Source organism: Monopterus albus, unplaced genomic scaffold (genome assembly GCF_001952655.1).
Source record: "Monopterus albus unplaced genomic scaffold, M_albus_1.0 scaffold2.1, whole genome shotgun sequence".
Taxonomy (NCBI): Eukaryota; Metazoa; Chordata; class Actinopteri; order Synbranchiformes; family Synbranchidae; genus Monopterus; species Monopterus albus.
The window spans coordinates 8,593,567-8,620,774 of NW_018127882.1; the positions used below are offsets into that span (position 1 = coordinate 8,593,567).

General features: G+C 39.9%; 1 protein-coding gene across 1 annotated transcript in view; it reads left to right on the forward strand.

Annotated features, from left to right (window-relative positions):
* diaph1 (diaphanous related formin 1) overlaps positions 1 to 27,208 on the forward strand; it is a 97,817-nt gene that overhangs the window by 23,093 nt on the left and 47,516 nt on the right. Inside the window, exons 2-18 of the mRNA XM_020594525.1 lie at positions 3,375 to 3,401; positions 4,136 to 4,300; positions 4,774 to 4,875; positions 5,635 to 5,765; positions 6,630 to 6,698; positions 6,901 to 6,964; positions 7,815 to 7,954; positions 9,254 to 9,359; positions 10,089 to 10,199; positions 10,415 to 10,533; positions 11,881 to 11,997; positions 13,888 to 14,003; positions 15,939 to 16,003; positions 17,847 to 18,026; positions 20,186 to 20,710; positions 21,948 to 22,062; positions 22,202 to 22,210. Of these exons, the coding sequence (XP_020450181.1) occupies positions 3,375 to 3,401; positions 4,136 to 4,300; positions 4,774 to 4,875; positions 5,635 to 5,765; positions 6,630 to 6,698; positions 6,901 to 6,964; positions 7,815 to 7,954; positions 9,254 to 9,359; positions 10,089 to 10,199; positions 10,415 to 10,533; positions 11,881 to 11,997; positions 13,888 to 14,003; positions 15,939 to 16,003; positions 17,847 to 18,026; positions 20,186 to 20,710; positions 21,948 to 22,062; positions 22,202 to 22,210 (2,161 nt within the window). The remainder of the gene's footprint in view (positions 1 to 3,374; positions 3,402 to 4,135; positions 4,301 to 4,773; positions 4,876 to 5,634; positions 5,766 to 6,629; positions 6,699 to 6,900; positions 6,965 to 7,814; positions 7,955 to 9,253; positions 9,360 to 10,088; positions 10,200 to 10,414; positions 10,534 to 11,880; positions 11,998 to 13,887; positions 14,004 to 15,938; positions 16,004 to 17,846; positions 18,027 to 20,185; positions 20,711 to 21,947; positions 22,063 to 22,201; positions 22,211 to 27,208) is intronic.

A 27,208-nucleotide genomic window follows, 5' to 3' on the forward strand; every position in this document is an offset into this window, starting at 1 on the left:
GTTTTAGTTTTTAAACTTGGGTAAATTACTAATATTTTGAAATAAAAAGCATTATTACCTAGATGCTTGAAATTGTGTGTTGATTAATCTTCAAGAATCACAGATAGTGAATCTCTCTTCTTAGGCTTTAGCTAATAATAGGAGAAGGGAAACCTCTGTGAAGAGCACTGGATTGTCTGTTTTTCTGTTCCTTAAATGAGAAGACTGAAACAATGAGGCTTTTCATTGTTTGACCTTGTGACCCTTTGGCCCTCAGTCCTCTGCAGGTCAAACCAACTCCCAAGGTTACAGCTAATTAATATCAGAACAAGGGGTAGGGTGTATTGTGCAAAGTGACCCTTCTGTCTTGGCGGTTATTGAGTATAGCACTTGGAGGTTTGTTGTGTCTTGTGCAGTTATCTGTCACTATACATGGGAAATTGTCTTGAAATTGAAATACTAGGCAAATTTGTTTGGATGTGGCTGTGCTAATTGCTCTGAATTTCCTATAGGAACATTATTGAGTGTAGCCTGACATCTAGTGGCCAAGACATGTTAGTGTTTATCTTAAATAATTTGAGATATAATTGTGACACTTGGTTCTCTACTATTGTAATGATACTCATCTGCTCCACCTTTGACTGTTTAACTGTTGACTGGTGATCACCTGCATTACTACCTTTCATATGTCCTAATTACTTAATCTTAGAATGTCTTTACTTTAATTTAAATACACGTGGACAAAATTGTTGGTACCGTTCCATTAAAGAAAGGGAAACTCACAATAATCACTGAAATAATGTGAAACTGACAAAAGTAATAATAAATAAAAATTTACTGAAAATCAGACATTGCTTTTGAATTGCGGTTCAACAGAAGTATTTAAAAAAAACAAACTATTGAAACTGGCCTGGACAAAAATGAAGGGTACCCTTAACTTAATATTTTGTTGCACAACCTTTTGAGGCAGTCACTGCAATCAAGCGGTTTCTAGAACTCTCCATGAGACTTCTGCACCCGTCGACAGGTATTTTGGCCCACTCCTCATGAGCAAACTGCTCCAGCTGCCTCAGGTTTGAAGGATGCCTTCTCCAGACTGCATGTTTCAGCTCTTTCCACAGATGTTCAATAGGATTTAGATCAGGGCTCATAGAAGGCCACTTCAGAACAGTCCAATGTTTTCTTCTTAGCCATTTTTAGGTGGTTTTAGCTGTGTTTTGGGTCATTATCATGTTGGAGGACCTATGACTGAGACCAAGCTTTCTAACTCTGGGCAGCACATTTCGCTCCAGAATGACTTGATAGTCTTGAGATTTCATTGTACCCTGCACAGATTCAAGACACCCTGTGCCAGATGCAGCAAGGCTACCCCAGAACATAACCGAGCCTCCTCCATGTTTCACAGTAGGTGCAGTGCTCTTTTCTTTGTATGCTTTATTTTTGTGTCTGTGAACATGGAGCTGATGTGACTTGCCAAAAAGTTCCAGTTTTGTCTCATCTGTCCAAAGGACATTCTTCCAGAGGCTTTGTGGCTGGTCGGTATGCATTTTGGCAAATTCCAGTCTCGCTTTTTTATGATTTGCTTTCAACAGTGGAGTCATTCTCAGTCATCTTCCATGAAGTCCACTGTGGCTCAAACAGTGACTGATGGTGCGATCTGACGCTGATGTACCTTGACCTTGGAGTTCACCTCTAATCTCTTTGGAAGTTGTTCTGGGCTCTTTGGTTACAAACTGCACTATCCATCTCTTCAATTTGTCATCAATTTTCCTCTTGGGGCCATGTCCAGGGAGGTCGGCTACAGTCCCGTGGACCTTAAACTTCTGAATATGTGCAACTGTAGTCACAGGAACATCAGGCTGCTTGGAGATGGTCTTATAGCCTTTACCTTTAACATGTTTGTTTATAATTTTTTTTTCTAATCTCCTGAGGCAACTCTCTCCTTAGCTTCCTGTGGTCCATGTTCAGAGTGGTACACACCATGATACCAAACAGCACAGTGACTACTTTTCATCCTCTAAATATGCAGACTGACCGATTACAAGTTTAAAGACACCTGTGATTTCATCAACACCAATTACAGGACACACTTTAATGTTTAACATGTCCCTATGGTCAAATTATTTTCAATCTTTTCTAGGGGTACCATCATTTTTGTCCAGGCCAGTTTCATTAGTTTTTTTTTTTTTTTTTAAAGTGCTTTTGTTAAACCACGATTCAAAAGCTATGTCGGATTTTCATTAGTTAATTTTCAGTAAATTTTTATTTATTATTACTTTTGTCAGTTTCACGTTATTTCAGTGACCATTGTGAGTTTCCCTTTCTTTAACAGAAAGGTACCAACAATTTTACCCATGTGTGTAATGGCCTTCTACAAGAATGTCGCTTTCGGCTTTTCCCGTTTAGGGGTTGCCACAGCGAATCCTCACACTGACGACTCGCATGTTGACATTTGGCACGTGTTTCACGCTGGATGCCCTTCCTGACGCAACCTTGATTCGAAACTGGGGTGCAGCGGCGAGAGCGCTGCGCCTTAACCACTAGCCTACCAGGGACCCACTAGCCTACAAATGTGTATAAATAATTGGATTGAGCTATGACAGTGACTGACATACAGGGCTTCCCTGTGCCCTGCTGTAAATTGCTCATGAACTCGCTCAGTTTCCTTGATCCATTTCCTGTCATAAATGACGTTTTTCTGATTGTTTTGGTTCAAACTGTTGGGGAGCAGTTGTGGTTTAAACTTAACTCTCCCAAGATTAGTCCTTCAATCTGTCCATCCTCCAATCATCCTCTCTGCTCCATTGGTCATAGACAGCGCCCTAAAAAAGGGAGGAATTCCTATACTGTCTTAATTCCTACATAGACACTTATGTCTTCTTTTGTTTCTAAGGAACTGCTACATTTTTCCTGTTCCAATAAAACTGCTCTGCCTGTGTGTATATTGCCCTCTTCCTGGGCTCAGATCTAATCTGTTTCAACTATTCAAGGAATTCCACTAAACTATAACTCCCCCGTCCCATTAGCCAGGTGGTGGTAATAAAGTATCTGTGGACCCTCTTTGCTAAAGCTGTAAATCTAATGAGATTTCAGTGTTTTAGTGAACCAGTCTCCCTTGATGTTAACCAGTGCTCCAGTTAGCTAACACAATATACTGACCAATGATTCAGTGCACACTTAGGGTGATATGTAACTACATAACAAACACAACTGCGAGATTAAAATATATAAACTTATGTATGTTATATAATAAAAACCCTAACTAATTATTCATTTCTATCTAAAAATGAAAGTCACCCTAACATCTTCTTGTCACTGCTTTTCCCTGCCATCTATTAAATTTGTCATACCCTTCCATATCATATTTCTCTTTTTCATCCATTTAATCTCTGCAGAAACTCAAGCGGCTGTTTCCTGATGAGGTAGGTTTGTAATGGCTCGCCACGATCACCTTTCCGCTCGACTCTTCCATCTGTCATAGTGGTCTTTGATACCTAATTTACCAGTTTCCCTTTAATGTTACGTTGCTGTCTGTCTCAAAATGAGTCCACAATAACACACATGTTAAGTATCTGTGATTTGTCGTGTGCTGTACTCACATTAGATGTGCATGCTTTCAAGATGCACACTGGCAGCATGGAATACTTGGCACATAGACTAGTGATGCCTTCATGTGCCTGCAACAGCAAGGTGCCAAAATCATACACACTGACAGTGTATTTGTGAATCACTGTCAGTATGTGCCAAAGTTACATGCACCCTAAAGTAAGTTGATGTTTTTTTTTTTTTTACAATAAGTGATATAAACATAAAATAATTTAAATGGGAGGAAAGGAAATTCCTCATTGTGTTAAAACCAGCCCAAGTCATGTTCTGCACATGCCAGTGTTAGCTACATATGTGCCAGTGTTTCTTAGTGAAAACCTTTGATGTTTCTTATCCCTAATCATTGTCTCACATTGTTGAAAGGTTTCTACTATTGTAGAAAATGCACTGAAGGAAAAACAACCCTTTGGTCTTTTCTTATTTTTATCTTCAAACTGTGAGCTGATTAGCGATTGCTGTGCTGTTCTGTGGCCTTATAGCAGTGGTAAACTTTGCAGTTTTTCCCCTTTGATCTGTCTTCTAACCTGTGTGTTACTGTCTGCTAACTCAGTTGGAGCGTTTCACCAGCATGAGAATGAAGAAGGACAAGGAGAAGCCCAGCCATATGCCAAGTCAGCGACACTCTTCAGCTGCCAGCTATGAGATCAACGCTCAAAGCGCCATGCTGCATGATCATTCAGATGAATATGTCCTGGAGCTCTTCGAACAGATGCTGGTGAGAAAGACAGTAGAAGTGTGTGTTTTGGAAAAATAGTCTTTAGTGGATTCATCTTTTCATTATTTCTCCTGAACAGCCATGGAAACTCATATCTGGCAAATTTCATTCAAATATTTGTATTTATTTAAGCACTCACTGAATAAAAACAGACATGTAGAATTACACAGACATTTTATTTTGAAAACAAATCTCTTGAGTTGAGCAAACTGCAATGTTTGAAAGGTTAAACTGGAAGTATTTCTAAGTAAGAATATTCTCTTAGCACAGCAAAACCACCTCTGCTCACACTTTTTAACTGGGCATCTATTAGCACCTCAGTGGGGACTTTATATTCCCTGCTTTCAGTTTAAGAGAGACTAGTTTTTCATACCTTCCTGTCATTCTTCATATTTACATATGTCTCACAGTATTTAATTTATGCTTCCAGCCTTTATTTTTCTTCCTCTGTAACTCGTGCTGTCTTTCTCCAGGTTGATATGAACCTGAACGAAGAGAAGCAGCAGCCTTTAAGAGAGAAAGACATTATGATCAAACGAGAGATGGTCTCCCAGTACCTCCACACATCTAAAGCTGTCAGTACCAGAATAAGTATTACTAATAGAGTGTGATGAAGGGGAAGTTACAAAGAGCTTCATGCTGCATTTCAGTACTTGCTAAAATCGGTACAATTTGCAAAGCTTTTGGATCTTTACATGCCATATTGTCCAATCCTAAACACAGCATGCTACATATGCAGGTGTGTTTTGTCATGTTCACTGTTAAAACAAATATTGTTTTAAAACAACAAAAAAAATCCAGTTACACTTTGACATGCAGTATCATGGCCTTGTAGCAGAGACGGGCCTTTCCTTGACTGTCATTGTTCAGGAATTGAATTATTGCCTTACTCAGATGGGATTGTTGTATAGATTATACACATTTATTCACTGGTGAAATGTAGAAACAGTAAAATTTTTAAGCCATCATTTGTAGGACCAGCTACCCTTCTAGTAGTTTGGTAAATAATGTTTCAAAAGCAGCAGATGAACGATAATTAAATATGCTGAAAGTGAGTAGCTCTGAGGACCTACATAACCAAACACAGATGGTTGCTAATGTAGTTCATTTAACTGTGAAATAAGCCAATTAAGAGGAAAATCCTACATGCAGCACCCTTTAATTCTGCAAATCAAAATTTTAAATTAGCTTGACTGTTGCCCTTGGTAACTTGCCATTGTGCTTTCTTGTGGAAATAACACCAATTACAACCTGGAAGAAGACAAATATAAATGCAGAATGCAAAGTAATTTTGTGTTTGTGTGCCCACTGAGTCTGTTTGTTTGTTTTATTAGGGACAAAACCAGAAGGAGAGCTCCAAATCAGCTGTAATGTACATCCAGGAGTTAAAGTCAGACTACAGAGACACACAGCTGCTGAGCTGTCTAGAGTCTTTACGTGTTTCACTTAATAACAACCCTGTCAGGTAATACACATATATACATACAGCACTTATAAAAATAGATGCAGGAACAGTGTCAGCCTCCTGAGTTCAGTGAGACTTTGTGTTTCATGATCATTATGCAACTTGACAGACCCAGAGCCATTTACCAAAGAAAAACTGCAGTGTTGTGATGTGGGTAGATGACAGAATTCTTTACAATGGATTCACTTGCTGCCAAAGAAACTTAAATAAATACTGACATAAAGGGGACCAAATACATATGATCACAAGTGTTTTCAGATTTATGCTTACTTTATTTACACACATTTACTGTATAGAGATTTATTTTTACTATAACATTACCAAGTCTTTTTTTCTGTTGATTAAAATGTATGATTTATCCACTGATTCAAATTTGTAAAACATTTAACTTAAATAGTTGCTGCTCAAACAAACAAAAGCAAGTAATTTATGATTTGTCTGCCTTGAAATGCTCAGTCATTTTTTTGACCATTCACATTACATTTCATAATTGAAAACAGTTGGGGTTTTGTCAAGCAAGTTTTATTTTAGAAAAGGGGGAAACGTTACCAAATTTAACAAATTGCTCGGATTAATAAAATCTTGCAAGTAGGGTAAGAATGACCTTGAAAACAACTTGTAAATTAGGCTGTATACAGTATGTAACCCAGAAACACAGGGCTCATTGTTACTATTGATTTGTTGTATCCAGAAGACTGGCATTTCTATATACGAGTGGTCAGATTGGATTGTGGCAAAAATACTGTATGTCCCACGGGAATGGGAAATGCTAAAGAGAAAAGGCTGCAGTAAAATGTGGGGAGAAAAAAAAGCTACTGTTGCTACTACCATTGTATATTAATCATGCAGTCTCATCACTTTCAGTTGGGTGCAGAACTTTGGTGCTGAGGGGCTGGCCTTGCTGCGGAACCTGAAAAAGGAGGAAAAAGACGAGTACCCGTAAGTTAGTTTAACCACAGAATAGCCCACTGTACTCTGTAGCTGTGTATTCTACCTAAAACTACGTCCAGATGCTTTCTTCGCAGTATGCTGAAAAAACTTAGACCTGGATGACCGAGAATGTGCATGGACCCGTCTGTAGCTGTGTGTTGGTAATGTTTTCTATGCCTGTCTTTTTTTGTCATCCACCAACTAGAATGATGGGAGTGAAATGTCAGCATGAGATCATTCGCTGTCTAAAAGCATTTATGAACAACAAGGTGAGAATTCTGACTTTTTTTTTTTTTTAAGCATGCGTTTAAATACATAGGCCTTTCTTTGATGTAATTGCACTAGTTACCTGTAGTAAGTAATGGAATTAGTAATAGAATCATCATGACCCTCATCTGTCCTTGTAGTGAAACAGTTTTTCCACTAGATGGCATTGTGTTCAGTTTATTACAGTGACTGCAGTCACTGTAATAAAGAATGCTCAGAGTATTTTGTGTGGTAATGTGTCTACCCCTAGGTAAGTAGTGTAAATTATTATATTTCTTACATTATACTTTATATCTTAAAGTAATACATAGTTCAATACATAGTTTAGAACAATATCAAAATAACTAAAAATGTGTAGATACAGACAGAGTTTTGAAACTGAAAAAAAAGAGCACATCAGGTAAATGGATCACAGGTAATGGTTTTAAGCATATTTATAAGAAATCAGTCTTAGGTTTATTAGTGAAGATTAGTCATTAAGCTGTAAGTGTTAGGCTACAATATAGGTCAACATTACATTTTCGATGTATTAATAAACACTGACTACACAGTAAATCAGTGATAGTTTTAGTGTAGTTAGCATCCATATTAACAGCCTAGAGTAATAATATCCACTGTAGATGTAATTGAGGCATTCTGTGCTCCCCATGTAGAGTTTTAAAGGTGCTAGCTATTGTCAGATTGTTATGTCAACAGAATAAATACTTATGTCATTTTCAGAGTGGAGACAAGAGACACATTTTTCAGAACACTATAATTTAAACCATATATATATAATTTGAACTTTCCTGCAGAAAGGGACTTTACATAAGTCTTTGTGATCTCTACCTCCTTCCCTCCCCTCCCCTTTAGTATGGCCTAAAATCCATGCTGGAGTCAGTTGAGGGAATTCCCCTGCTGGTCCGAGCCATCAACCCTGTGGTGCCTGCTATGATGGTGGATGCTGTCAAGCTGCTGTCTGCCATTTCCATTTTGGAACATCCTGAGAACCTGTAAGCATTAGTGAAAGGTTTACAGTGGGGCTGCTCTGATCAAGTGTTTTTCTTAATGGTGGGGGTCTCTCAACCAGAGTCCTTCAATATTCTGATCCAATGCTAACATTTACTTTAATAGTGGCTCCAAAGTTTGCTGCTTTTGTGTTTCTTGCACACACATTCATTCCTCATGGAGACTTTTTGTTGACTTGCATTCATTTCTTGGAGACTTACTCTAAGTTTGACTAATACTAAACCAAGTCAATATACCCTCAAATTCAGTGATTTATGTGGTGAGGACCACCACCTGGTCCCCACGAGGAAGGCTGAGTCCCCAGAATGCGAGCATGTAATCAGGTTTCAGTCAACACAATGTGAAAAATGCCTGGCACACAGACGCAGAGTGCTGTAGAGGTGGGTGGAGAGGAGAAGCTGGATGACTTCATAGTCTACAAAAATTCATCTTATTTTCATATACATATTTAGACTTTAGGGTTAAATAAAATGAACACCTTTTTTTAGGTTATTCACAACAGTTTACTAAAATTACCCTAAGGAGCGATGTGTAACAATGTAAACTTACACTGTTTTAGGGGTGAAAAGTGACCACGATCAAAGCGGAAAAAACATCACATTGCTGCAAGTTTGTGTTCTGCTTGTTCAACAGATGTTTGAGTAATCACCTTGTGCAGTTAACAAGTGCTGTATTCAGCTCAAGTAAAATATAACCTCATCTCTGCTTCATACCATTCTGTGTGTGTGTGTATGTGCATCTGTTAGCATCACACTTCTCCCATCCCTGCTATACACAGAGATCTGGGAAGGAAGAGGCACTCAAGCAGAGAGGAGAACCACAGCAGTAGAGCAAAAGTAAAGAAGGATTAGCATTTGATCAGCTTTAATTTAGCTGATGGAGCCTTTATAGTATTCCTGGATCAGCTTGGGGCATCTCTAGTTAGCATGATGTCACAGGAATTTTACCTTGGTAAAATTCTTGGGGCATCTCTAGTTAGCATGATGTCACAGGAATTTTACCTTGGTAAAATTCTGCTGCAGTCTGGAGCACAAATGTAGTATGCAGTGTCATACCAGTGTCATGAACAGCTTTCTTGGCAATGATTAGCGTCCTAGCACTGACACCAGTAACCGAACAATTGTACATCATATTCTCTTTTGCTGGTGTGTCAGGTTTCCATAAAGACTATCAAATAAAGCAAAGAATGTACTTCTTCATTTTGTGTGTTTTCCCATGGCAAATTATTTTTATGCAACTACAAGAAGTAAAATTTTATCTTGCATAACTGTTTTGTTTTGCAGTCATGAGCGTGTTTTGGAGGCCATTACAGAGGAGGCTGAGAAACGGGACATTGAGAGGTTTCAGCCTCTTCTTGCCGGCATGAACAAAAACAGTATTGCTCTCAAGGTACATACACAGATGGCACACACATGCTTCAACTGTTATAACTCCTTGTTGTGTTTTTGTTTGACCCAGAGCATGCACTTGATACAATTTGCTGTGTATAGGATGGGGAAAAAAAAAAAAAAAAAAAAAAAGATTTTCTGATTCAGGATGTTTATTTGGCCCATTATGTTTAAACACACAAAGAATTTGTCTCTGGTACAGAGGCTCTCTCTATTTGATTATTTAATTTGATTCTGGATTCAAATTGAATAAGATGTTATCATACTCCAACTCTGTTTTCAAATTGTAAAATTAATTAGTAAACTGTGTAGTTCGAAAAAGATGCATTCATGCAGCATAAGGTCCCAAGTGCTGTAGGCTGCCTTACCTTTCAAAATTCTTTGATAATCAAATTTTTTTTACATCAGTTTGCCCCTGTGCATTATGCAAACAATGTTTTTAATGTTAAATGTAAAAAAAGATGCATTAATGTTATTTCTTTAAAAAAGTAACTGCCCTGAAATATTGGACTACACCCCTAACAGAACAGAATTCAATCGGGAGTTGAATCGAATTGGGACGTTGTGAATTGGAATTGAATCGATTCAGGAAATCAGTGGTGATTTCCAGCCCTGTTAGTCACTGAATGAATATGTTATCACCTCCCCAGTTAGACTGAATTGTGAGTGAAGCAGCACATGTAATTGTGTATTTTCAACTGAGAATGACTTGATGATGTGCTTTTGACAGGCTGGCTGCATGCAGCTAATCAACGCCTTGATCAGCCGAGGAGAAGAGTTAGACTTCAGGATCCACATTCGCTCTGAACTGCTCAGAGTGGGACTCAGAGACCTGCTGAGGGTACAGAAAATACCCTCTTTTGATTTTTCTCTCAAAGTGGCTCTCCAGCAATACACATTTGCATTGCCTTCCTCTTCACATCTATCATTATTTATGTGTCTGTCTTGCTGACAGGCTCATAGACTTTTTCTTAACTCTGCAAACTCACACTGGTGCTGCCATTCTCCCCCTTGCCTTGTTATCCCTCTGCCTGCATCCCATCTCTCCCTCTGCAGGAGGTGCGGACGATAGAAAGTGAAGAGTTGAAGGTGCAAGTTACAGTGTTTGATGAGCAGGCTGAAGATGACTCTGAGGACCTAAAAGCACGTCTTGATGATGTACGCATTGAGATGGAATATCCTTCCACTATGAAAAAATGTCCCTTTGTGGAAACTGAAGGTCTGCTTTTAACTTTGAATATAAAGTGTATCACCAGGAAAAGAATTTTTATGCCTGTGTGACATAACTTTACATGTTCATAGCGTTTTGTTTGCATTACTTGGCTAGTTGTATAAGTGAGAGGAATAACCTTTTGCTTTTTTTTTGTAATGAATGAATATGTATGATTGATGCATATATTGACTGAATCAACTATCGACTTAGTTAGCTCCTTTCTTCCTCTGTAATCACCCTGACCATTGTCTTATGAGACAGAGGCAAACTTAATATTTTTATACTTCACTAACATAATTTTACAGGCTCTAGTAACCCACTGTAGACTTTTTTTTTTTACATTGAAAATCCATCTCCAATGCCAATCAGCATCTTACAGACATTAGTTGTTGTGGTGCTGTATAGAACAGCAAAACATCCAACTACCAGTGGGTCCTCATTGCTCTATAGCAATGCTGACTGATCAGTTTTCATTATAAAAACACTGACGGGTTGGTCCAATTACATGAACAGCAACAGGTAAAAGCTACTTTATGCAGGCCAGTGCTTTAAATACTTACTTGGGTAACACCACTTGTATGGTTTGTTTGTTTGTTTGTTTGTTTATTGTCTTGATGGAAGCTATTACACTTTGATATTGTCAACACATGCATATATGACCACTTTGTGAAAATGGAAATGAAATTAGTACTTTAATAGCTTCATGCTATGTGGCTATGGGCTACCCAGATAGAACCTTAATGTTTGTCTGTTTCATATTTACCAGATAATACATACTCTTTTTGACTCTATATAACCTCTAGTTTTTATTAAAAATAAGGCAATCGTAATGTGGCAGTGTACATTTTATAAATGGCTTCAAAAGGAAATTCAGCCAATGCTGTAATGGTTTCTGCTGCTTTTGACATGTAGTTATAGTGTTCAACACCAGGTGTCTCCCAGGAATACCCAGTGCAATATACTATAGTGTGCCTGTCTCACTGCAGTGCGATAAACACAGAGATAATGTAACAGAATTTTGTAAACATACCTGTCAGAACTTAGCACAGGTTTGACAACCACCTTAATACGTTTCTATAGCACTGCATTGAACAAAGACTATCAGATTGGTGTCAAGTCTATCATCTGTCTGACTTGTATTGCACTGAAATTCTGGAGTTGTTCCAAGCTTTATGTAAGTAATATACAGTATGCAGCTAATACTCATGCAAGACTATTCAGAGTTGCCACTGATCATGCTGTAGTGACTGTTAATATTTGTATTAACCTCTTCATTGTTCTGATTGAGCCTTAACTGATTTAGCTTCAATGATGTGAGGGAAGTGTTTGAAATCTTGGTGAACACGGTGAAGGACTCAAAGGCCGAAAGCCACTTCCTGTCCCTGATGCAGCACCTACTGCTGATCCGTAATGATTATTTGGCCAGGTAACACATGTCTCTCACACACGCTCCTACTCTCACATTCACATATTAGAGCTGTTTTGTGATAAGAGCATAGATACTGTATCATATGGGATCACTACTATTTTGTTATTGTGTTGTCTTTATGAGTAATAAGAAGGACCGGGGGAAGTAGAAGTTTGTTCCGTTTCCTTCAGTTCTCTTTCACTCCTGATAGCCCTTCTCTTCAGTTGCTGTTTATTATCTATAGCACCGTCCAAAGAAATCCAATTCCATTTTAATAGAAATGAGCACCATCACCTCTTATCTCCAGAAATATGCTAATGTCTCTCACTGTGCCCTCCAAAGCTTTGGGAGTTTTTTCGTTAGGAAAATGAAGAGTGAATGATTGAATAACAAGATAGGTGTAGAATAATAAGGACAAGTCAAGAGTTGCATGGCATAATGTATGAACATCCATTATATATACTTCACTATTTATACTTGATTTCTATCCCAGACACTAGGCAAAACACACAAACGTGCATGCATGCACATTTGAAGTTAGTTAATTGTGGTTTACTTTTAACACAGATTGGGAAATAAATTGTGAGGATGTAATTGATGGGCCGGGCCACATAATTGGCCCCAGCTGAAGTCTCTTTACCTTCCCCTCAATCTTGAACATGGTAACTTGTCTTCTATGGCACTTTCTCCATCCAGGTGATCCAGTGGAATACAATAGAGGTGGTCTGTAATGGACTCCACAGAGAGACAGGTAGTGAGGGTGGGAGGAAGAGCTGTAGAGTGTCAGAAAATACAGCTTGGTAATTACAGAGATGAAAAGAGATGGGAGGTAGAGGACGAGAATAATGAATAAGAAATTGAGAGTTGAATTAAATTGCTAGGTACATGTTGGGAAAACTAGGGGGGCACATACATAGAAAGGAAGGGTTAGTATTTGTGTAGAAATGAACAAAGGAGGTACCTGCTGTTCTGCTCTTTTCAGTTTTGTTCTTGCTGTGTTTCAATCTCAATTTAAGATGATGGCTTAGGGATATACATAAATGCGCTCGTGCACAAACTACAGGGGATAATGTGCTTAAAAATGCAATGTCATCTGTGTATTTATTTTAGCTTTTATCACAATGTGTATTGCCTTAGTCCTACCAATCACCATTTCTGTAATATACAGTACCTAATATCTAGATTTATTGTGTTCAGGCTCGTGAAGGATGACTGATTTCAGATTTAGTGTAATCAAATACAGATCTTTTTTCGCTTTGACTCTATTTTCAAGAATGACACTAGATGTCTCTCTCGCTCCACGGATAAAACTACACTTTAGAAAAAAAATCCCTTGAAGTATAAGTGAAAGATTGGAATATGTGTTAGACAAAGGCAGAGTGACTAAGAGAGACAAGGCAGTGAGGGAGACAGAATAAATAAAGCATTGGGTTTGTGACTCTGGCAGCATATAATGGGGTCAGAGAATAAGACACCTCCAAAATTGAGTGTCTGTGTGAAGCTGACTTGATCAAATGGGGTTCTAGGCATACACTAATACAAACTCTTGAACACGATCAATCTTTGTGACAACAAACTCAAACTGTCATGCTCACACAGACAGTGGATCTCAGTTGCAGACCAAGGCAAAGCGACAAAACGTGTAGTCACATGTCTGAACACAAAAACCCCTTTGTGATTTGTCAGTCCCACTGCCAGGTTTCTTGTTTATGAAGACTACACTGGTGTTGTAAACCACATACATTTGCTGTAATTGTCACTGTGGACAAAGCATGCAAAGTGTGTTGTAGAGTGACACCTCCTTTTTTGTTGTTCTCCTGTTACCCTTTTTTTGTTCTTCTTGCCCTGTCTTCTTTTTCCTTGTCTTCTAATTCAACTCTGTAAATCGTCACTCCTTCCTTCCCACAGGCCGCAGTACTACAAGTTAATAGATGAGTGCGTCGCTCAGATTGTGCTTCACAGGAATGGCGCAGACCCTGACTTCAAGTGCCGTAACCTTAGCCTCAATGTTGAAGGCTTGATAGGTGAGTTGTTAAACTAGAACACACATGATCAAGTCATTTCTTAATTTCCAAGTCTTTCCCTCTAAGTGTACATGCTGCCTTCTTACCCATCACTCAACACCCGTAACATTTAGTTGTATAGACCAAATCAGCCCAAAATGCTCACAGAGCAGAAAAATTTAATGTTGCTATGCAGTACCGTTTCAACAAAACGCCACTGCCTTACTCCAGTCGCCCACACATTTGCTGTGTTGATGTTTTTGACAATGTACCTGCTCTATGTGATTAAATTCAGTTTCATTCAGCCATGTTAAATTGCCCATCTACATGGTTCTCAAATGTGCAGTGGCCCAGAAAGACCACAGAGTGGAGCCAGAGAGTGAGTGTTCATTAGTGTGAGCTGAACTGTGCTACAGGTTATACAGTCATATTTTCAGTGCTTGATCCATGACACGCAGTACTAGAATGGTTTGATGGTAACCTTTAGGCACTAGGTCATTTTCTGTCACTTTGCTGAATATACCTTGAACTTCAACCACAAATGTAAGCAGTTTTTTTTTTTTTTGGAATGGTGTTTATGTGGACTTCAGGGCTTAAGTGACAGCTCTAAGTGTTGACTAGTATACACCTTCTGACTATAGTTAACCAGAACAGAGTGGAGGTGCAGGCCATGTCTCAAGAGTTCAGTGCTTCTTTATGGCAGGTCTCTGTTGCTCATTGCATGAGGCTTTAATTGCACTGCTTCTAAATGTGTACTGAAACACACACAGAAGCTGGCTGGCCTCCTTTAGGGCTGCCAGAGTTATTATCAGTGGAAAGCAGCCCAATTCTGCCCTGACTGCATTATTTAGTGTTTTTCTTTGAACTCAGAAATTCAGCACAGTTTTCCCCCTATATTCTATCTCCCTTAGTGCCCTCTATTTGAAGGTTGTCCCATTTAGCATAGTCGCCATGACAGAAGTAACCCCCCATTAATATAACTAATGACCAATAACCATGTAAACTCATACACAAATGCAGACTCTGAGATTGCATGTGGGTTGCCTTTCATCTGGCAGAACCTTCCCTTTCACAACACAGATTTTCCATTTTGATCTTCCTTTTTTTACTACCTTATGTAGATGTACAGCTTTTTCCTCTATCTGTATTTTCACAGCACTTGAAGGCTCACACTTCTCTTTACAATCTTTACGATTCACTTTTCTTCAAGTTTAGGTAAATTCCTCATTTTCCTTTTCAGCTTTTTCACATCTCTTCCATCTTGGCTGTCTATCCGTTTGATCCCCCTCTTGGACACCATGATTAGCTGTCTTTGATCCGGTGACTTTATGGCATTCATCTTCCTGTTAATTAGCTTCTTTACTGCATGTGCTTGCTAAGCCCTTTGGCACTGAACCACTTGTAGACACTGCAATTATTCTGTAAAAGTACCCTGTTGGTCAGTCTGTGTCCTCTGCCAAACAGAATCTGGATTACTCCCATACTGTTATAGAGTCTTTCTTTTATTTGTTCAGTCTTTTGTAAAAAGAAGGGGTGAATATAAAAATTTGCAAAAGCGGTGTGATATATTTAGCAATCAAGTAAATTAGTTCTCACCTGTCAGATACACTTGCATTCAGACAATGGCATATGCATTGGAAGTTTTAAAGGTAATTATTTGTAAAAGCAGCATGCAAGCATATGCATTGGAAGTTTTAAAGGTAAGCAGCATGCAACCACAGCATCCTATTGTAATGAGGTACCTGTACAATATAATATACTGTATGATAAGGGAGAAATAAGGAGACAAGAAAGTTGATCTGTGTGTTTGAGTTTAACACAGCATGTGCCAAACTGAACAATGTGATGTCTTCATGGCTGGATGTATACAGGTGTGTTGTTTGACACCCTCATCTTATCCACCACTTTTCCCTCATCCCTCCTCCTTCCTTTCTTCTGTCCTATTTTTGTCTGCAGACAACATGGTGGACCAGACCAAGGTGGAAACCAGTGAGGCTAAGGCCACTGAGCTGGATAAGAAGGTGAACTACCTGTATATTATTCACATTCAAAATGCACAGACACACACGCACAACAGTGACTTGCAGTACATACAGACACATTTGCTTGTCAAACCAGAAACTTCATATAGACTACTATAATATGACACAAAAGAAAATGATACCTTGTAAAAGCCAGCATTTCCCCCTGATACCTACAAACACACTGGGATGGTAATGAATTTTTATGCAACCAGTGAATAGCTGGCATGGAATGACAAATGACCAAATGAGAGGAACAGAGGGTGATTAACAGAATGAATGTACACACGTCCGACTGCTGCCAGACACACAAATTTGTTCACAGGCTAGCAAAAAGCACACTGCACACACATTCACAAAAGGAGGTAAATGCTTTTATATGGTGTGCTTCTACCCTGATGTTTCTGTCCAAGTGACAGGATAATTGAAAAGAGGGGGCTGAAACTATCCTCCATTCAGGCACACATGGGATCATATCCACTGAACACACACATGTGCGAGCCCACATTCCATGAACACAGTTGGACTCATTTTCATTGACCACACACACCGTAGTGCTAGTTGTGCATGATGGGGTAATTGCAGGCATTCTCTTTGGCAGGAATTAGGGATGAGACTGTCAGGACGCTGACAGCGAGGGTAACAGATCTGCTGTCTGCAAATTAAGTAGCTGTGTGTGTCTGTGTTCATGTAGTTATCTGTTGAAATACTCTTATCCTGCTTGTCAAGTGTCCCAGAAGAGAAGTCCTTGAAAATGTATGTAAGTTGGAAAATTAACATTGCGGGTAAAATGTTTCTCTATTACTAATTTTTATGAAAGTGAAAAGTGAGCTCATACAAGTGCACTGAACTAACTCAATATTTGATACTAATTTGCAGTGTAAATTATACAGTGAAACTGAAAGCACCACACAGCTGAAAATGGCTTCTACAGGATTTTGTGATATGGAAACTATTGCAGCTTCAAGAGGGATACGTCAAGCTTGTGCGTGCAAAAACACTTTCTCCTGTATAGTAACAGAGAACGGTCTCATTCAGCCTTATTCCTATGTTAGTGCCCCTTCTGAACTGCAGCAGCACCGTACCCATTCTTGATTCAATTTAGACAACTTTTATTTTATAATAAGAATGTTTCTTTTGCCCAGGCTTTGAAACCTGCTTTGTAGTTTTAGATTATGGCACAGAATACAATGTTTTAAAATATTTTTTAATTTCTTAAATATTTCGTAATTCATTATATTAGAGTATTGACTTTATATTTTTGACTTTTATGTTTAATTTACTCAAAAATAATGACAGTTTTTTCCTTATATGGTTTCAGTATGACAGTACTTCATGAATGTGATCTTTTTAAGCCATCCTCTGTCTCCCATTCAGGGTAAGAGATTTCTTTGCCATGTGGACATGGCTGGCAGTATTCCATAAGTTAAAGCTACACATATTTAGCTCACTGTTCATTACAGAAATATATAATTAGGGTAAATTTTAGATCTCAGAACTTCAGAGTAGACCGTAGTAAGATTAAGCATCACAAGACATTACTGGTTTAGGTTAAGGTGAAGGTTATGCTCCAATTAAGGTAAAGGGAAGCACACATGTCTCCCAGAATTTTGAGAGATAATGGTATCCATATACGGAACCCAACTTTCACAGCACAGGATCTGTGCATTCCTAGAATTAATAGGACCTTTTGTTAGCACCTACGTGAAGCCTGGGAAAGCACTGTTTACTGCTTTCAAGGGGCATTCTCTTGAAATTGACCCCTACACAAGAATTGTGAATTCCTACAAAAGTCAGCCCAACACTTTTTAGGATAGTAAAGCTTATTCTCTGTCTGTATTAGCTGAATGCAGAGTTGATGGCGCGCCAGGAGTTGCAGGTGGAACTGAAGAAACTGGAGGGAGACTATGAACACAAGCTGCAGGACTTGAGCCAAGAAAAGGAACAGCTGGCCTCTTCTAAGCAGGAGCGAGAAAAGGAGAACCAGGAACTCCAAAAACAGCTAAGCACTGTGAAACAGCAGGTACACACAAACACATATACATAATCACCTGTCTATGTAGGGATCTATGCCATTTAAATTCAAATAACCCCAAATCTAAATAGAAGCTGTGTGTATTTTGTTTTTTTGTTTTTTTAACTGTGAAGTATCAAGTCAGTCAGCTTAATGTGTTTATGTGAATGAATCTTAAAGTGATTGCCCAGAGTGAATTGATAGCGAGTTAAACACCATGCTGCACTTCCACCTTCCACAGCCTCTGTGGCATTAATACAGTATTTCCATCACCGCATCATGCCACATTGTTAATATGAATAAACAATTAGACAGAATCAGCACAAGTTGAGTCATATAATTGAATCAGTCTTGTTTAATGTCTTGGAAAGACTAACACACAAAACAAACTTCTGCTAAAGCTGCAAGAAATTAAATATTTTGAGGCTGAGATAAATACAATATGGCAGAAGTCAAAGAAGCAAAAAGTTGTCCAACATCTATGCACACCCACACGAATAAAGAAGCTTCTCGGCCTTAAATGGTTTAGCCTAATGCTTGCATGCCATGAAAAGAAGAAAAGATGCCACTAAAAAGATTGAGAACAGGCCAAATCCTTTAGAGATTAAGAAACTCAATAAAAACATTTAAAGTGGGCAAATGCGAGTCTAAAGAGTGACTAAAGGAAGAAAAAAGGCAGAGGATCGAGATGGGACAGACAAAGGTTTTTGGTTCTTTTTTTTTTTTTTTCTTTTGGCCAAGAGACACATGAAATTGGTGGGTGTTTGTGTATACATGTATTTATTACATTGTGTGGACACATTTTTGTTTGATGCCATTGTTGTTAGCCTCCTTCACAACTTCAAAGTGCTGTTTGATGGTTAAGACTTGGTTTCAGGTTAGAGTAAGGTTTATGTCAGGTTAGGTTAGGTTAAGGGGAAGAGCTGGGGTTAGTTATTAGGGTTAGGGTAAGGGGACAGGGTATGCACTATGTCAGTGCATGTCCTCACAGTTGTAAAAAGACATGACTGTGTGTGTAAACCCTTACAACAGGGAGGCAAAGTGATGGGGATTGTTTAGCTGTCAGTGTCCTGCTGCCACACCACCTGGACTCATAGTGACACCCAAACTCACAAGCACACCAAGTGACCCAGGACCGTCTGCCTCTCTGCATGTGTTCTCATAACCACATGAAGATGCTCTTGTGTGTCTCTCTGTGTTTGTGTGTGCATTGCCAGTTAAGGAACTATACAGCTTGATGCCAGCAGTCATTTTCTCACTGCACACATGCATATGCACAGTCGTCCAAAACATCAACAGTATCACAAGTCAGGCATTAAACAATCTTCTCATACTAAGATGGCTCACTTTCTCTGTGTTTGTGACAATGCCCATCGAAAATTTCTTTGCATGTTGAGTTCTCTCACTGTCCTTTTGTGTAATGTAGTGCCCAGTTCTTCATCTGCTGCCCTACTAAGAAAGCCTGCCTCAGAGGCTGTTAATTTCAGTTTTTCTTTTCTTTTCAAAGTCAGATGACTACACAAGCAATTTGTTAAGCTGCTTATAGACGCTCTTTCACACACATGCACACACGACATGTAGCAAATAGCCTCTCAACATCTATACACTTTAAAAAAACATAGTGTATCCCCTTCCAAACCCTGGTCTTCTCATAGCCCAGTATTAGCTGTCTAACTTTAAAGGCTTAGACGGTCTTTTCAAGAATTGTCACCTTAATGACGTAAATGATGTAATCAGAATTTCAGTGCAGAAATAAAAAAAAAATGTCCACATCACTTCTAATGTAAAAGTTTGTCCTCGCTTAAAAACTTTTATTTTTGCAATGCCTTTTTGGATTTAATTCCCCCTGCTGTATTTTTCTCTCTGTGCCTCATCCTCCATTCTCTCATCATCTCTTCCCAAACTCAATCCTGCCCAGGCTTCAGTCTGTTTCTGTGTCACTCTTTCTGCCTTGTTTGTTCTTTTTTTTTTCTCAAAATCTAATCTCACTTCTACTATTCAATAGAAACAGCAGAAATGGCTAAATCTTGACAGAATGATCAATTCAGAGAATAAACAGCAACCAATGTGCAGTCAAGACTTGCTAATATGATATCGCTGTGTATGGTTTGAATATGTAAAGTATTAGATATTAGCACTTGATAATACACTGTCTTTACTTCACACAGAATGAAAAGCTGTCTAAGGATCTGGAAGAGGCCAAGAATAACGTTGTCACAGTTAGGGTTCCTGTACCAACACCCCCTCCACCTCCGCCTGGCCAGAATACAGGTCTGCCCCCTCCACCTCCGCCACCACCCCTACCAGGAGTACCTGTTCCCCCTCCCCCTCCTCCTATGCCAGGCAGTGCTTGTATTCCTCCTCCCCCACCTCCTTTACCAGGCATGCCAGTACCTCCACCAGCCCCGCCCCTTCCTGGCATGCCAGTACCTCCACCCCCTCCACCCCTACCTGGCATGCCAGTACCTCCACCCCCTCCACCCCTACCTGGAATGGGACTTCCACCGCCGCCGCCACCACTGCCTGGGGGTCCTGGTATCCCTCCTCCACCACCAGGCCCAGGCATGCCTCCACCGCCACCATTTGGTATGGGCGCCTGGGGTGCCCCCGCACCACCTCCACTGCCTTTTGGGCTCCAGCCTAAGAAGGAGTACAAGCCTGAGATCCAACTAAAGAGAGCCAATTGGAGCAAGGTCAGCCCTGAGATAGATGACTGAAAATATTAATAATATTTAAAGACACATTTAATTGTGCTATTTTCCAATATAATTTGAGATAACTCGGTGTGCTTTTGTGTCAGTGTAGCAGTGTGGGACAAACATGAGAAGGCGATTCTGACTAAAAGTGACTTGCATGTATACATGTATCTTGTGCTTCATGTTCTCCTCCTTCTCATCTGTGATAGTTAAAACATCGCAACAGCCCTCGGTCTCTCTTTAGCCTAAAGCCACTGTTTAATGGCTGCAGCAGACTTCATCAGCATTTAGCTGATGCATTCTCTTGCACACTTTCTCTCTGTCTTTGTCTCTCTCGCTGTCTGTCTCTTCCTCTCTGCCTGTCTCTCTCTCTCTCTTATGTCTCTCTCTCTCTGGCAAGAGTGTTTGACGAGGATGTCACAGAAATTGCTTTTTAATAAGCCTTCTTCTTTTAACTGTGCCACTGAAAGATAATTAAATTGCTGCTAGAAAGGACAGTATTCTTTTGTAATTTAAATTAACTTTTTCTGGCTTGGCCTCGCCTCATCCTCCTTTTTTGTGTGTTCTCTTGCTTTGTGGCCTGTTCCTTCAGCATATCACATTTCCTTTCTCTACCCTATGTCTTTTCTGTCCTACTCGTGCCATCCCTGAGGTTTTGTTCCTCAATGAACGGCCTGATATCTGTAAATATAGTAACACTGCTTTCTCAATTGCTCTTTCTATTTTGCTTTCTCTTTTTTTCTGTTTCCCTTAATGAGAATACTAAGTGGCAGAAAAGCATGCAAATTAATTGTGACTTGTGACCAAAATAGAGAGACCAAAATAGGATACAGAAAGGGTGATAAAAGAAAAGGAGTAAAAGTGGAGCCCTCCTTGTATTTCTTTGCATTTCTGTGTATGAAACTCTGAAGTGCAAGATGCTTTGTAGTAGAGACTGTGCAAAGATTAGAGAAAATTACTGCTTGTTTTCTCCTCTCCCTCCCCTCTTGGCGCTTTTCTTCTTTCCTCCATCCTCTTCCACACCCTCTACTACCATACTGTCTTTTATAACCCTGCTGTTTCTTTTGTTCTGTCAACCTCTTTATCTGTTCACCTCATTGTTTGCCAGATGCGCAGATGATCGCTTTTGGTAAATTGAGTCAGTTTGATGATACAGTTAGAATTACATTTCTCACTTCTTCATTTTATGTCCCCCCTCTCTCTTCCTATACATGCTGGCATTTTTCTCTCTTAGATCGGACCCGAGGACCTGTCTGAGAGCAGTTTCTGGACACAAGCAAACGAGGAGCAATTTGAAAACAAGGAGCTATTTGCCAAACTTACCTTGGCCTTCTCCTCACAGACAAAGAGTGAGTGTGTGGCTTGTGTGTTTTTACTGCTGCTGTTATCATGTTGTTTCTCACAGTAACAAACCATGTCTTTCTCTGCTCCCCCCCCATCCCCTCTGGCTTCATGTCTATTTCAATCCTCCTGCTCTGCTTCCATCAGCCACTAAAGGTAAGAATATTATGCACTCCCTTCCATTTTAGTTATTTTTTTCACACATCTTTTCCAGCCTTTCTCACTCTTCCTCTTCCTCTGCTTAGAGGACACACTGCACACTTACATTATTCAGCAAAGTTGTGTCAAAACAGCATCTCACTCAGGTTCATGAATAAACCACTCACACCTGTTTTTGAGTAGCTGTTCATCTTCTCAATGTGCCCATGACTTGTTGTGCAGAACCAGAGACAGAGCATTCACTACCTACCGGGTGAGATGATTTGGGAGAAGGTCACTGATGTCCTTTGACTGGCCACCTGCTGTCCTGGCACAAAGCGCTGACACGAGCGTACACTCTCATATACACACCTGTCGACTCATATCACCTTGTCCCAGTGTCACTGGGCCTTCTGCTCTAACTCTTCCATATTTATATTATAACTAGGACACCAGAAAGTCACAGACAGGCACCGTGCGGGTGTGTATATAATTCCATCTGACCTTCAGATTCAGTCTGGGTACACATACAAATACAGACTCTTGCTCATGTCATGCACATGAAAGTGGGCATGCACACATGGTTGTTGCTAGCTGCTGATGTCAGTTAAATGTCGATATAGGTAGCTGTCCCATCTGAGAAGTCATTATTTGGAGCCCCCCTTCCCACTTGGCCCTTGCACCCATGCCTCTCTTTTTTATTGGTTAAGACAGCTGCCCCTGTTCCAGTTGATGTTCTAATAACCTTTTCTGAGAGCTGAGTGTAAGACATCGTGGCCTTTTCATAGCCTCACACCTGTTTGTATGTCTGCTTGTGTCGATGTAGTGTATGTGTGTGTGTGTGTGTGTGTGTGCGTGTGTGTGGAAAGAGAGAGAGGGTGTTCATCAAAATGTAGTGCACATTTTAACAAAATTTTGAGAAAAATGTGAATAGTTGTATTTAGTTTGCCGGGATAAACAACTGGTGCACTAATTTTTCAGCTGGGTAAAATTAAACAATGGCAGGAGAAGAGGGCGCAACAAACTGATGTAAGTGACGTGCCAATCAGACCTCGAACGACGAAAAAGATAAATGTAGGAAAAATGATGAAAATATGGCATTGGTTTGATTTATGTGTTAATTTGAGAAATATTAGAATTTTCATTACTCCATAAAGACCTTTTTGTGTCTAATAGTTTTCTACTCTTTGATTAATTAGCTACATTCGCTTGCATTGGACTGTGTTGCATTTTACTTTGAGTTAAACACCATTTTTTCTACCTGAGCCAAGAGTAGAAACCTTTTTGCAATAGTTCAGAAATTTCTTTTTAAAGAATTTCTGGAACTCGCCTAGAGAGAGACATACCAGGTGTTTATTACTCTGTACTGTATTTGTGAGCTTTTGCAAATAGTCTTTGGCAACAGGTGTTTCAGGGAGCTGTTGAGTAACTGTTTTGTCTGTGAGCCTGTGAGTGCCCATATGTGCTTTGATCCACACTGGTGTATATTTTCTCAAATGGTCTTGTACTTAAATAGTGCTTTTCTACAAAATGATGCACACTTCATAATATTTCCCATTCATCCATTCGTGCACACAAGCATTCACACACTTGCGCACTGATGAAAGAGCCCCCGGTGGCAACAAGGGGTTCAGTGTCTTGCCTAAGGACTCTTTGCCATATAGACTAGAGAAGCTGGGAATCAAACAGCCACCCCCCCGGTTAGTATATGGCCTGCTTTATTCCTTGAGCAACCAGCTTGTGTAGATTGATTCTTCACCCCTTGTCCTTCTTTCTCCTGCTTAAACACACTACTTAAAGTCTAATACATTTTTCCTGTCCTCCATATCCTTTTCCTTATCCCTGACCTCTGGGCCCCCAACTGTTCCTGCTCCTCCTCTGTTTGTGCCTCCTATTCCTCATTACCTAGCAAAAGCAGACTGAAACCACACTGAGGCACCACTGACCCGTGTACAGCTTAGCTGGGGTTGCACACATGTGCACCCGCATAGAAAACAGATGTCCAGGGGTTTGTGTGCTCAGGCCAGCGTCAGGGTTATTGATTTCTGAGGCTTGTTGGAAGAGCAGAGCGCTGATGGTGGCTTTCGTGGACACAGTTCCACACTTAGACATACACACACCCAGATTGTGTACATATATTTGAACTTTTGCTCTGTACCTGTAGTTATTTTCCATGTTCACTATGTAAATTGTGTATCAATTGTGTGGTGTTAGTTTGGTTTTATGTTTAAAATGTAATAATGCTGGTTGTTAAAGCAGGTTTTGTCTTAACAAACACACCTTCTGCCTGATTAAAATTGTGTTTCATATTGAGCCATCTTGGCTACATGTTCTACAGCAGTTCTGAGTTCAGCCAAGAACTCCATGTCCAAACTCCTACTGGAGGGAAGGGCCACCTTACTTGACTTATTCCCTTGGAGCATTCTTTACCTCAAAACTATTCACCTTTCTCCTCTCAACCTACTTATCGTGCCTTGCAGACAGTCATTGCAGCAAAGGCCACTGTTAGGAGTCCTGTGCTGCAGAGCAACCTATTCACCAGAATGTAAATATAAAACTAAGCTGTCAACATGGGAAATGAGAAATTTGCATTTTTATTGTCAGTCAGTAAATTGAGTTGGGTTTTCACTGTCAGGGTTTTCAGAAGGTGCATCACCTCTGGCAGTTGGCTGGGCGTATTCTTTCAGACTTGTTTGCAGGCTACCCGTTGCCTTTCTCTTTGTGGTCCAGTGTATCCATTTGTTTGATGTTGATAAACCATAGTGAGGTTGAAGGTGTCTTTCCTTTACCCAAGCACCAACTTTTGAAAATGAAATGTGTTGATATATTCTTAACAAAACTCAGCATGTGGTCTTATTGTGTAGATGAGTGTGGTTGAACCCAGTCTGAGAAAACCATTGCATTGCACATCTGTATAGCCTGATGTAATGTAAAATTCTATTTTAAGCTCCATCCAGAGTACTCACAAGCTTGTATTGGTACAGTGTGTAACTAGCCAAAGTCCACTGCAGTGTTTGTACTGGAGAAACCATGCTATCATATTGCCATCTTCTGATGAGAAGACTATTATTTTTTCCCCACTGTTGCACTTTGGAAATGTAACTCAATTCAATTTTATTTGTATAGCACCAATTCTCACAGTTTAAAATTCAGAGACCGGCTAGGTCTCTGGACCTGTTTGCAGTTGTAAACATTTTAGTTGTTTAGATGATCAATTATGTGTGGCTGTAAAGCAGTTGCTATCATATACACAGTTGCAGGCAGCAAGCTTATCTCCACATTCACCCTTAAATTACTGACTTTTAATTCCTCACTTTAAAGTTAATGTCTCTGTTTTCTAGTTTTTAGTATTGCTTTCTTCTTTCTTTCTTTTAATACTATTAGTAGTGATAGATCAACAGAATCCAAACAGGTCATTTGTATGTAAAATTTTCCAATTTTTGGGAAAGTGCAGAAAGATAGTGACAATGATAAAATTCATACACTGTTCTAATATGAGTGTGTATATATATCCTGAACTGGCCTTTTCTCACTTTTCTTCTGACTGTTTGATTGTAAATGCCTTTTGAAGCCTGCACCTCAGATAGCCCAATTAGCAAAAGAATCAGAGAGAGAGAGAGAGCAAGTGATGGAGAAAAGAGGTGGAGGGTGAAAAAATGAGGAGTGAGAAAAGGGAAAGACGGGGCTAGGGGGAGCAATGGTGATTAATTTGATTCGGTAGAGAAAAGGGCCAGGAGCATATATGATTATTAATCCTCATAATAGTAAGATCATTTTCATATCATAGTTCTCCAGCCTTTACACCTTTCTCTCTTATGTGTCTGTCACTGTTGCTGTGCTTCTGTGCTCTGTTGTTATTAGGCGACCTCATTTCTCTTTTTTGGTAGAGATCCCCCTCCACCCCCAGGAGGCACTTTGTGATGCCATCAACTGTGTATTGCTGCTTAAAGCCGCGTTCAGACTGAGTTTCAAGAGTGTGGAGTGAAAAAAATGCATCTCTCTCCATTCATTCCTATGGGGGATTGCCTTCACTGCAGCCAGCACCAGTACCACAGGGGGACTCTGGCAAAACATTGTAGCCCCGTGTGTCGAAAAAGTTGGATTTTGTTCAGCTTTTGCTGCACTGGACAGTGACATCATCCAACAACAGGGCAACAGCGGTGCAGTGGGTAGAGCAGCTGTCTCCCAACCGGAAGGTTGAAGGTTTAAATCTCGGTGCCTGCAGTCCACATGTTGAAGTGTCCTTGGGCAAGACATTGAATCCTCCCATTGACCCCGATGGTTGGAGCCGCAGATGGCTGCCTTGGTTCTGTACCGGAAACAAATTCCTTTTGTGTAACATTGGCCAATAAAGGTGATTATCCTTATCCAAAAGTGCTGCAGTGACCAATCATGTACGGGTGACATTTGAAGGGTGGACACCACGGGAAGAAAACTTTAGTTTACCTTGTTAGCATGAGCATTCACTATTTGCTCTCAAATTTGGGCCACACTGCTATTCAGTCTCGAATTTGGGCCAATTAACACACCATAACGGAATGCCATGCATTTTCATTTGGGTACTGGATGTTAAATGGTGTTAAATTCATGGGCTGGAAACACGAATAAGTCCACTATGGACTCGTCACAACGTGGCCGTATCGTATACACCTACAGCAGTCATCCCGCAACCCCTCACCCCTCAACCAACGCAGCCCCCTGCGTAAAAACACAGTAGGGAGTTGCATTTTGCCAGTCTTGGTGTGAAGGTGGTGTAACGCACCTACAGGTGCAACAACACCGTCCTGTAATGCAATCACTTCCTACAAAATACAGAGAAGTTTGTGGCAGACAAATCCTTGTTTGTCTATGCAGGTGTCTGCATCCTGGTGTATGTGCTCGAGAGTGGGTGGGTGAGCTCTGCCACATTTACAAAGCAATTATAATAAACCTTTTGATCTCCCTGTGTTCTGTAGAAATTAGTTTCCTTCTCTGTAGGTAAATGTGTGTGCTTGTGCTGCTGAGTTTTCTTTTAGG